Raw genomic sequence first — 12536 nt, forward strand, 5'->3', positions numbered from 1 at the left:
ATACACTGTTTTTTATTCAAGGATCTTTTCTTTCACATCTCCTGCTATGAAAACAATTGCTTATGAAAACAATTCAACGTTACGTTTCATTAAGAGGCATAAAAATTTATATCCACATATTGTTTTTGACAGAATACAAGTGATCCAATATTACAAATGAAAGGAATTATTACAATTGAAAGGGTATAAGTCATACACATGTGTTTATTTTTAATCTGTGCCACTTTACTATTGAAACAGTTCAAAGTATTAACTAGTTAATCCTTAGATGATGAACAATGTGAAAAAAACATGCAAACTACTCAATAAATTCTCTCCTACAAAGACACTAGCATGCTGAATATTTTTCAGGCATTCATTACTCTCCTGCAGAATCTTAAAAAAAGATAACAAAACTTAGATATCAGAAGCAAGGTGTATCATAGCAACAACTGTAGCAGAAGGCTTTTGTTATGCCACAGGTAGCCTTTGTTCTTATATACTGTTACACGTATGCGTCCTCATGATGCAAATACAAGTCTGAAGTTCAGACTCATGAAAACAGAGGGCTGAATCCCAGTAGGATCATGTGAGATTTTTACACAAAAATACAAAAACGGAGCACCAAGAAATTTGCTGTGTTATGTCTTAATGTTAATGTGGTAGAACAATTGCTTAGGAACAGGGGTTTCCTGTAGGCTCTATGTGAACAACGAAAGACCAAATTACATTTCTTAAGACTACACGTTCATCAAAACATGAGACAAATTTTCATACTCCTAGTAGTAATATATTATACATTTACTGCCACCATCTATGCAGTGCAGATCTCTGTCATTTTCACAAAAAGCACAACACTACAGGAATACATATTAGGTCATTTGAAGATGAAAACCGCTGTGTAAGTGTAATTTCATGCTCCTGAATGAACTCAGCACCGATACTGATTATTTTAAATACAGGTGATTCATTTAGTAATTGTTAATTTAACAATTAAATAAGCCTGATGTGCCTCCTGAACAATACAAAATAAAACCAGCAAGACTGCCAAGGAAAGTGCAATAGTATAACATTATTCGAGTATGCTAAAAGCAACTTTGCAATCGGATTTTAACTGTTGGATATCACCAATAGGATACATTCTTTTTAGATTTAAGGTTTCTTTTATAGAGAAATAAATGGGTCAGGCAGCCATTGTAGAAAGGAGGGAGGAACATAATTTGGACAAGTGATCATTCCATGAAAAGTAAGTGTTGCAAAAAAAAGGAAAGGGTACGCAGTAATGAATTGTGAGCCTGCAGATCAAGCGTCTGAGGTAGGGCAGAAATAAGAGAAAACAGTCCTCAAGTTGTGTTGTTGTTTTTTGTTTGTTTGTTTGTTTTAAAAAAGAAACCACACAGGCGGCTTCCTGGAGACAACACAGCCTGTACAGACCTTGCTGCAATGCAGCAAGTCAACAAGTTGGCTGAAACCAAGACTAAATATCACACAATGACCAAACAGGGGAGGGCAGAGTAGCTTCCCCTTTTAAAGAAAGAAAGGAAAAAAACAAATTCTCTTTCCTACTCAATTCCCAATGAAAGGGAACAGAAATTCTAATAAATATTTTAATTTAATATTTTATTAAAATCTGGTTTTCTTTTTTTAAAAAATAAAGTAGTAAGGCCAGCAAGAAGGTTATCTTCCCTCTCTACTCTGCCCTGGTGAGGTCACACTGGGAGCACTGTGTCCAGTCCTGGGCTTCCCATTTCAGGAGAGACAGGGAACTAAAGGAAGGCTACAAAGATTACTGGGCACCTGGCATCTATGAGGAAAGGCTGGGAGACCTGGAACTGCTCAGCCTGGAGAAGGCTGAGAGGGGATCTTTCCAGTGATTATAAATATCTAAAGAGTGGGAGACAAGAGGAAGGTCGAAGCTCTATTTGGTGGTGACCAACGACAGGACAAAGAGCAATGGGCAGAACTGGAACACAGAAAGTTCCATCTGAACATGAGAAAGAACTTCTGACTTTGAGGGTGGCAGAGCATTGCAAAAGGCTGCCCAGGGGGGCTGTGGGGTCACCTTCTCTGGAGCTATTAAAAAACCCCCTGGATGCTTTCCTGTGTAACCTACTGTAGGGAACCTGTTTTAGTGGGTGGTTGGACTCAAAGATCTCCAGAAGTCTCTCTGAACCCCTACAATTCTGTGATTCTATAAAAGCCTCCAATTCTGTAGTGGAATACACTACAGAAAAAGATCTTGAAAATGCATCTCAAAGCTCTGGCTGAGTGTCACAGAATCACAGAATGGCCAGGGTTGGAAGAGACCTCAAGGATCATGAAGCTCCAACCCCTCTGCCACATGCAGGGCCACCAACCTCCACATTTAATACCAGGCAGCCCAGGGTATCAATCCTTTCAAAGAGTTGATTCCCCTCCTGTTTGTAGGCTCCCTTTAGGTATTGAAATGCTGCAATGAGGTCACCCAGCAGCCTTCTTTTCTCCAGGCTGAACAAGCCCAGCTTCCTCAGCCTGTCTTCATAGGGGAGGTGCTCCAATCCCCTGATCATCTTTGTGGCCCTCCTCTGGACCCTCTCCAACAGCTCCCTGGTTTTTTTGCACTGGGAGCTCCACACTTGGACGCAGTATTCCAGATGAAGCCTCACAAGAGCAAAGTAGAGGAGAACTATCACCTCCCTGTCCAATCAAGAAGATTTGGCATCTTCTTTTGCTTTCCATAATGTTATCGGAATCTTTAAGCCTTACAGTAAAACTTGTCCCTGCAACTGTATACCAGACACACCAAAAAAGTAAGATTTGAATGGTGTAGTTAAGATAAATGTTACTAGATTAATTACGTATCACTGGAATGTTCCTCTTGTTTTAAAAAAGAAAGGAACATAGCCAGGTTTCTAATTATTGAAAATTAAGAAAAGTCTTGTAGCAAAAGATCGACAGTATATTTGAGCAAAATAAGGCATGATTTTATTATGTGAATTCTTCTCTTTAAAAGGAAATGAGATACACAGTGTTACTGAGCACACCGTTGAGTTCCAAGAATACATATTTTATTAACAAGTACCTGTCACTATCCATCCTCATGTCCAAAGGTCCATCCTTCTGCAGGGAAAAACCTCTTTCAGGTGTATCAAATTGCATAGAAGAACATCCAGCATCCAAGAGAACTCCATCTAGAGTTCCAGGCTCAACTCCTGATGAGATTAACAAAGCCTCTGACTGGCTAAACTGTCCTAGAAGAGCTTGAATCTGTTTCCTGTAAGAAAATCACAAATAAAACCCCTCATTTTTAACAGTGCAGTGTTTTCATCTTGTAAAGAAAGAATTAGTTGGTAATGCTCACTTGTCTCTGAAGTAATAGCGTTACTTCCAAAGTAACAATTTAGGTATTTCTCATGTGCCAGCACGCAAAACTGATCCTACTCACTCAATCACTGGTTATTAAGCTTGTCTTTACTTCCTTCCTGCTTAATCTCAAAGCACCAAAATGCTCAGGACCAATCAGAAACCTGATAAAATTTCATTTTTCAGTATGGAAGAACTCAGAGTCATCTTTCACGTACCACCACTGTATTCCTTATTCTGGGCATGACTCCTAGTTATGGGATGCCAAAATGCAGAAAAAAAAGCATGGTCTTCTTTTGGTCTTGGACTTACAGAAAAGCAGGCAATATGGAATTTGATGGCCCAATCTTGTGGTTAATACTCTTCTGTCAGGAAAAAAAGTCCTTAATTCTTGCCATGGGACAAATACTTGTTTTTATGGTAGTTGTCAATGCAAAAATAACTGGGCAAAATTAGATGCACTGGATCACAAGCTAATAAAAGGTAACAGAGTTGCTTTGATTTAGGCACCTAAAGAGTGTGGAGACTAGAGTTTTATATGCTTTCTTTGTGCTTTGTATTGTTTTCTCTTGCTTTAAAGGTGGTTCTTGCTTAAGATTCCTCTACTGGAGAACAAAAGTGGCATGGTAAGGGAAAAGAACATCTCTGAGATGCCCAGCTCTCTCTTAGCATCTAAACACGTATGTTAGATTCTAGTCTATATAAAGGTGACCTACAAGCAAATCACTTATTTACTTATTGTTAAAATTTAAAAAAAAAAATTTAGAAGTTTAACTAATGTGCTGCTGTACCTGCAAATTTTTCATCTTTTAATCAGTACCTGCAAACAATCCTAGAAACAAACAGAAAACAGTAAAATTCGGCACATAAAAAGAAATCACTGCCTCCACATTAGAGCTCTGATAGTGGCTGGCTAAGTGCTCCTCAGTCTCATACTCAAATTGCTACAAGACACTAAAAGTTAACTCACATCATTGTTGAAGTTACATGGGCAGTGGTGAGTGGATGGAAGCACAATACCTTACTATAAAAGGACGATGCTTGTATGTTTTCTGAGGAGTCAATGTTATAGATATTTTGGAAAAAAAAAAAAAAAAAAAGCTAAACTAAAAAAAAACAACCTCCCCTCAAAACAACTGAAATCTAACTTTTTCAAAACGTCAGCTTAAGTCTAATCCATCTTTCAGATCAGTTTAACATAAACACAACTAGCATTATTTCTATCTAGCTGACTCCAGAGATCACAATTTTAAAAGAGTTCATGAACAGGAGGGAATCAGAACTATTTTTTGTACCCATCCAATTAGAGTGAGGAAATGCTACAAGGGGAAAAAAGAGTAAATGCTCCATTAAAAGGAAGATGCTATGAACACATAACCATGTGGAAGAACATGTAGGTATATAATGGTATCCTCATTAGAGTAGAATGAATCTACTTACCGTAGCTCAAAAACTGGGAAATACCTTGAATGAACAGATTTCATGAAGGATACCATGTTCACACATACACACTTCTGAATTGAATACAACTATTCAGCCTAATGAGAACTGAATTCTTGAAAAGTACAACAATCTACTTAACACGTTTAGCTTAATTTAAACTAGATAGTTAGAGATGGCTCTGAGATTACATTTCCCTTTGATATGAAAGGAATTTTCTTGAAACTCTGCACCACTTTGTCCAACCCAGCAGTATTTCTAAACTTTAGAACTTCTGTAAATGAATGAACTTTACAATTCCATATGTGGGAGATGAAAACAAATGAAATATGAAAAAAAAAATATGAGTTACCATTATCCAGTTCCTTCAACAGTAAGCCCACGTTGGCAGCTGTGAAACAGCACTGTACTGTGCTAACAATCATTCTGAAAAAAATACTTTGAAGTATATTTGCATCTTGCTAGAAATTTCATTATATTTCTTTAAAGAAACTATTTATGTTAAACGTTTGAGATTAGGAAAAGGTAAATGACCATGCATTTTGATGTAAGTTGAAATTTACTGTTTGGAGACAGATGCTTCAGATAGAAAATGTTCTGGAGTTCACAAATAAAGATTGAAAAAGAATTAGATGGACATTTGGATGTCAACCTTTCGTCTGGGAGAAAATAAAGCCTTTATATATAACCTGTGTGTTACATGATTGATTTTATACAATGGTGAAGTCAGGTGTCTTGGTGAATATACATCTTTAATAAAAGCAGGTGCATTTTATGAGATAATAATAACTAGATTAAAACCTTCAGTTCTTTGAATTGTTTATGTGTGAATCAGAAGAAACAACTTCAAGCACCTCAGTTATCTCAAAATATTTTAATTAATCAAACCAAATACATAGCTATGAGTGATCATTTATTATCTTACCAAAACAAATACAGATGTCAACCTTTTTTATTTTACAGAATGTAACAATGATGGAATGATGGTAATGTTGACAGGGACTCATCTATTAGATCATGTGTGCCCAGTCTTTAGGCTTGCCTGGGTTACAATGGGTTAAGAGTAGTTTTCTTGGGTTGCACATAAAATATGTAATATAGTTAATGTGTGTAAGTAACAAAAGTCTTTCTTTTTTTTTTAATTAAAACATAAAAAAGAGGGTAATAAAAACATAGAACTAGCAGGTTGGACACGTATGCGTTAGATGATGAGTATGACATTTACTCAAGAAAATATGTTTCACCAAGCACTCAGAAACATTTATTAAAACATAATAAACTCTTCCCTTGTCTACTATTCTTCATACCTCTGTCCAAATACCAACGGTATGCTATGCACAAGATCTTCTTGAGAAAATGTTTCAATTCTTTCTGCCTTCAGATTTTTGTTTACGTTGCTGTAAAACAGACTCAAATAAACAAACAATAAAAACTGTGCACACTACTCTAAAAAGGAGTATGTCCTACAGTTACAGGTCATTGGCTCTTCCCATGAATGGGGAAATTCTTTATGCTTTCTTTTTCAGTGGTCTGATGTTTTAAAACCACTTGTCTCTTGTGTAAGAGAAAAATGTTAAACACGGTACATGAATACCACTCTACATACTCAGACTATTTCAGACACCTAAAAACACTGTGAATAGCTTGTAGCCGAAACCTACAAATAGAGAAATAAGATGTGAAAGGTTAAACACCAACTTAAATGTATTTAGAAAGAAAAGACAACAAGGCGATGGCATGAGGACATAAAATCAGACAACGTTCGTCACATTTTTAGCTTCCATTTGGCTTGCATTTTTGATTTTGTAAGTGTGCTAAGTTTTAGTGAATTTCCAACTGTTGCTTCAAGCAATTTCTAACTTCTCAGAATATTCAACATACACAGTCTCTCTTCATTAATTCTGACATTCTCCAAGGAAAAAAGTGTTCCCCAAGAATGTAAAGGAACAGTGGGTACACATGGACAATGTAAGTCAATTTCAAAAATAATTAAGTTATTTCACTCGCTACAGAAGTTCTTGGGGTCTTAATAGATTTCATTGTAAAACAATCTCAAGGGCTTCCAGACTTCTTGTACTGTCTGTAATAGTTCAAAGATAAGACATGACCTCAGGTTCAAGACCCTTCAATTCAGGTCATAACACAGTATTTCATTATATTATACTACGACAGAGAGTACAGTATTTCTGACAGATAGCACTTGGATCCATACTTCTCAATTATATGAAAGAGTTAAAGAGAAAAGAGCTCAAAGTCTAATGCATTTCTGGCTCTTCCATTTTCAGTTAACGTGATATTTTATAACGCTTCATAAAGATATTTCACTTTCATTTCCCTCAGCTGAGAGGGATACACACAGGGAAAAAAAAACGTAAAGTATGAATATAACTTCTACAAAATAAATAGAGAAAATGTTTTCTCTTACCTAGTTTCTCTGAGTAGTCACAGAGGTTACTGTGACATCAATCACAAGTAATTTCACAGAAAACTATGATTATGCTTTCATGGCACTTCAATATTTTTACATGCATATAACGATAGTTGCTCTTGATCCTTTCACCATTGCTACTCTTATAAATTCTATGTTTGAATAGATAGAATGTCAGGAAGTGACGATCCCTTGTCAGTAATGAAAACTACCGTCTACTCAACCAAGACTAAATGGTTCTTTTGAGTGAGCTGAAAAAAAAGTTTTTCAGCTAACTCTTGCCAAAGCCGTGAAATGAGGGGACCAGTCTGGTGCACTGTTTTGATTCAGTAACTCTACTGAGACTGCCAGAAGGGGTGTCAATTAGTACCAGCTGTAATTAGGATACTGGTACAGGCCTGGTTTGATAGCACTGACTCACTTCACCTCGGTCACCCAACAGCTGTCAGACAGCTGCCACTTCCACTCACTGCTGCTCTGAGCCAGAAACATCTACAAGACGAAGCTTACCATTGGTAAATCCCTGGAACTTTCAACATCCTACGTAGAAATTGTTATGAACATTACTCAGCCTCAGTGCAACCCTCCTCTCTGTACACGTGTTTGTATATTGTGGAAAAAGCCCATACATCTGTTTGAGAACAAACAGATCAGTCTAGGTTGGGTTTTGTACTACAAAATTACAAAACTAAATAACCAAACCACAGACACTGATTAACAAAGACCTGAAAATGGGAAGAAATATATATTAAAAGCAGCTCCCAGAAAAAAATTAATGTTTTCAAATTTAAGGACTGAAATCACAATTTTAACCTGCATATTAAGATCATACAAATACAAGTTGTAAGTACTCAAGAGTTGGCAAACATTTAAGTATCAAGTGTTCCCACTTATGGTTTGGGAAAATTAAAAGGTATGCGTATGTTCTAGAAGTTAAATATTTCTTTCTCCATAACTTGAAGACATCACAAAAGAAAGCAAACAAAACCTCATTTCCCATTAACCTGTAGAACACTCAACAACTTATATTGCCAAAACCAGTATATCAAGGATGAATACACTTGCTTTTCTCTCCTCTTGTCAATTGTCCTTCCATCTCTGTAACACAACCTCCTACTCAATCCATTATGAAACTAGTTATTTCCTGCTTTAATCATCCTGTAGCTTGCAACAAAATTTCCTCCCCTTATACATACAGCAGATTCTATAAAAGCAGGCTTCCAAAAGTACCAAGAATTGGGTATAACATCCTCACAGACATATCCATAAGAAATTTCAGGATGCCTAAAAGCTGACTGCTCATTGTTTTAAGACTCATTTTTACCTCTACATAAAGTATCCATTCCTTTATTGTGTCCAGTGAAAAATACTGCTTGATATTGAAGCTATAGACACAATTTTAATTAAAGGAAAATAGTTAATCAAAAGCACATATATCAACAACAATTTCCACTGAATATATCAGAAATCTTCAAATATTTGATATCTTTTGTAAGTTACTCATCACAGAACTGTAGGGATTAGAAGGGACTTCTGGAGATCATTGAGTCCAACCACCCACAAAGGCAGGTTCCCTACAGTAGGTTACACAGAAAAGCATTCAGGGGGATTTTTCGTACCTCCAGAGGAGACTCCACAGCCCCTCTGGGCAGTCTTTTCCAGTGCTCTGTCACCCTCTAAGTCAGAAGTTCCTTCTCATGTTCAGATGGAACTGTGTTCCACTTTCTGCCCATTGCCTTTTGTCCTGTTGCTGAGCACTGCCTGGCCCCATCCACTTGACCACTGCCTAGGTATTTACAAGCATTGATCAGATCCCCCCTCAGTCTTCTCTTCTCCAGGCTGAACAGTCCCAGGTCTCTCAGCCTTTCCTCAAAACAGAGATGCTCCAGGTCCCTGATCAACTCTGTAGCAGTTCTAATGGACCGTCTCCAGAAGTTCTCTGTCTTTCCTGAAAGTTCCTCTTTGGCTAATTTACAGATTAAGGAGGGAATTTTATTTCTGGGAAAGCTCAAGAGTAATACAATAAGGCAAATGATTCTGAGGGTAAACATTAAAATTATATGCCTTGCCAATATTTGAGAAAATGTACCTTTTACATTTCTTAAGTAACACAAAGTTTTGCTGAGTAACAGGAGCAAATTCCACCATTTTATGAAATTTGCAGCTGGCCAGAATTAAAACCTCTGTTATATAATGAGCAACATTTTGTTTTGCATAACAACTTTATTACATAATGTATGTAAAATATGTAATATGCTGTCATCTTTCAGATGTGCCAAGGAAGCCAAGCCATTGGAAAGATTTGCCTTTCACTTGTGGGACCTGTCAGTTCAAAGAATAAAACACCATCCCAGCAGAAGAATCATAAATACTTTTCTGACTTTACACTGCACTATCTGGGGATTTTATTTTGCAATGTAGATGAGGTTACCATTCACAGGAATTGGGCAATCCAGTTCTACAAGGTTCAGCAGACATAGTGTAAAAGCAGTTGAATACCTGTATAATCATTTTGGATCTACCAAATATCGTGACTCTCAGCTTTATTAAGAGAGTTTAACTTTAAAGCTAATGCATCTCCTTGATATGGCTGGAGCTTTTTATACTGGTTGTCATTCCCTCTCCTACTCACCTCATGCAACCTCCCTGAAACACAGTACAGCTCAACTTAAGAAAAAGACAGAACATGAACATAAAGTTTGAAAGCACTGGCTGGGAAAAACAGTGAATCAGGTGTCCAAAATAGTTCTAAAAATGCTCAGTTTCCATGACCAGAGAAATCAAAGAGATTAGAGGAATTAAAGGAATTATTCAAGAAAGAAAAAAAAACCCCAAACCAAAAACTGGACAAACCACAGCTGTAGGTTTGGTTTTGATGTATTGCCTCTGCTGATACAAGCATGCCTGGCTACGGCAGTTCAGAATACTTCCTTTCCACAAGCACAACCACTGTGCTTCTACTTTTGTTCAAGCACAAGTGGCCAGGATATGGCATAATTCTGAAACAAGGAAAAACTTAACACAGTAATTTCCATAGCCAACAGGAGCACACCACTCTATCAGATTCAATATGTACATATTATGTAAATCAACAAATCTGACTTATTTTTATATCTATTGATAACTACTACTACTTTAATAATTATTTCAGTAAGTTTTGCCTTTTACTGGTGGTTTGCACAATCACTTCGTAATGGATAGCATTTATTTCTACATTTTAGAACGCTTCTCACTGTTAATAAAAAGGTAGCAAAGCATTAAAAAATTATGCATTATTTCCTCATTCATTCTATACTGCCATTTTTAAAAGATATTTTTATAAAACTCTCCTGCCCACTCCCCAATAACCCACATAAAAATTCATACTTTCATTAAAGACACAATACTGAACACAAACAAATTTTGCCACTGGCATTAGAATGAAGAAAATTTCTATTTAACACCAAAATCCTGCAGAACGTGCCAAGAAATTCTGGATATACATCAATAGACATTAGAAATACAAGAGCTATGCATATTAGTGGTGCAGTCGGTTTGTAAAATAAGAATATGGCTATCCAACTTCCAAGAGTATTCATTTATTAGCTGAACAAAAGGTTTTGTTTCCTGACAGTTATTGGCACATAAAACAAACTCAGTTAGCAGAATGTGTATTGATGATTTCAGAAGCAACATGCCATGAACTGTCAAAAAGGCTGCTTCTCCCTATGCCCGTGCAATCAATTGCTTTAAAATGCCTCCTATCACAACTCAAGTTACATTGTGTGAGACCGTTATAAAAACACAGACATACAGCATCTCTTCATCCTCCCTACAAAACCAAATCATAAATGTAACTACTGTTAGATTTCATTTAGCTTGCAAAGCAAATTTACACAGCGCTTTTCCGCATCATGAATTCTGGCATTCTGAAGTGCTCTAGTCACAGAGAGAGCTTGCTAAAGATTGTGCATAATTGTTGCTTTGACAGACCTGCTGCTACTAATACTTGGAATATATTTGCATAGCCTTTTCCTTGTTAACAAAATGTGAATCTAGATCTTGAGACTTGGTGGTAACACTATGACATAATGAACGGAAAAGCAATCTGAGCCATAGAAGCTTTTTATTTTTTTCTTAATTATTCAGCAGCTGACAGCAGTAATGGAGAGGGCTGATACAGCCCTACAAAATTTTTATTTCCTTTGACAAACTATTTCTTTGTTTGACATGGCAGTTTAAACCCTATAACAGTAAGAATGAGTAAATTTGGCATCAAGAATTTATTATGAATGAAACAAGTAACTTTTTCCTCCCTACATGTAATTCCTTCTAAGCAATCTCATATAAAAGCATGTTTGTGTTCCTAAATTATTCCCAGCAACCTCAAACCTTTTCCCACTTCAAAAAACTCATTTGAAGAACACAATCTTACCAATAAAACTAGCTTGTTTAGGAACTTTAGATCCTGTGTTCTGAAGACAACATTTAGTTAGCAACCAAATGAAATCTTAAAGGCAATTCTGTGTTAAATTCTAATTCTCTCCTCTCATGTATGAAATATTTTGTAACAAAAAAAAATTCCACAGTATTTAATTTTTGAAAAGTGTATCACTCATGAATCAAAAAATATCCATAGCTAAAGTGTAAGAATGTAACTAAACAGTTATACAATTTACAAAGTCTGATTTTTTCAAGCAGCCAACATTTATAACTTAAAAAGGTACCATAGGGAGGAACCAATTTGGAAAGATAATAATGTGATTGCAAGGCTCTCAGAAGCTTTGCACAAATAAATTCAGAGCATCATGAAACACGATCCTTAAAAATGCATAACCAAAATAAGTATTTTAGGATAAGTTTCTATGAATCTAGAAAAGGATACATTAACCTAGTTAAATTGCTCATAACTACTCCAATAAAGGATGCTTAAGTTCATAAAGAAATGAACAGAGAAAAATGGAATGAGTTGAACAGCATAGCATGCAAAACTATGTTATAAAGTGACAGAAAGGAGAACTTGTATGAACTGGAAGCTTGTCATCTGCTCATAACCACGAGGAAAAGGAACGTGAAGTTGTATTTGACCATAAAATGAACAGTAAACAATAGTGTGAATGTAACCACAAAAAAGAAAAAGATGTACAAGTCAAAACGATCTCATTAGAAATAGAAAAGCATTAGCTGTAACACTTCATCTGGAGTACTGAAAGCTATTGTGGGAGCTTTACTTGAAAAGGAACAACTCAAAGTGGAATTGGCACAGAGATGACTAGAATGAGTAAGAACTATTATTATGAGGTGAAACAAAAAAAAAAAAAAAAAAAACACAACCCTACTCTTGTTTTACATACAAAAAAGAAAGCCA

General features: G+C 36.2%; 1 protein-coding gene across 4 annotated transcripts in view; it reads right to left on the minus strand.

Annotated features, from left to right (window-relative positions):
• The window catches only part of METTL15 (methyltransferase 15, mitochondrial 12S rRNA N4-cytidine), a 91790-nt gene that overhangs the window by 9632 nt on the left and 69622 nt on the right, over nt 1-12536 (minus strand). For 3 of the 4 annotated variants that reach the window (XM_090140157.1, XM_090140156.1, XM_090140155.1), the window contains exons 4-5: nt 6069-6158; nt 3041-3232 (exon numbers count right to left, since the gene is read on the minus strand). In XM_090140157.1, coding sequence (XP_089996283.1) covers nt 3041-3232; nt 6069-6158 — 282 coding nt within the window. The remainder of the gene's footprint in view (nt 1-3040; nt 3233-6068; nt 6159-12536) is intronic. The other variant, XM_031607289.2, reaches the window with a different exon arrangement.

This window comes from Phasianus colchicus, chromosome 5, assembly GCF_987193195.1.
Source record: "Phasianus colchicus chromosome 5, bPhaCol1.hap1.1, whole genome shotgun sequence".
In the NCBI taxonomy this organism is placed as follows: Eukaryota; Metazoa; Chordata; class Aves; order Galliformes; family Phasianidae; genus Phasianus; species Phasianus colchicus.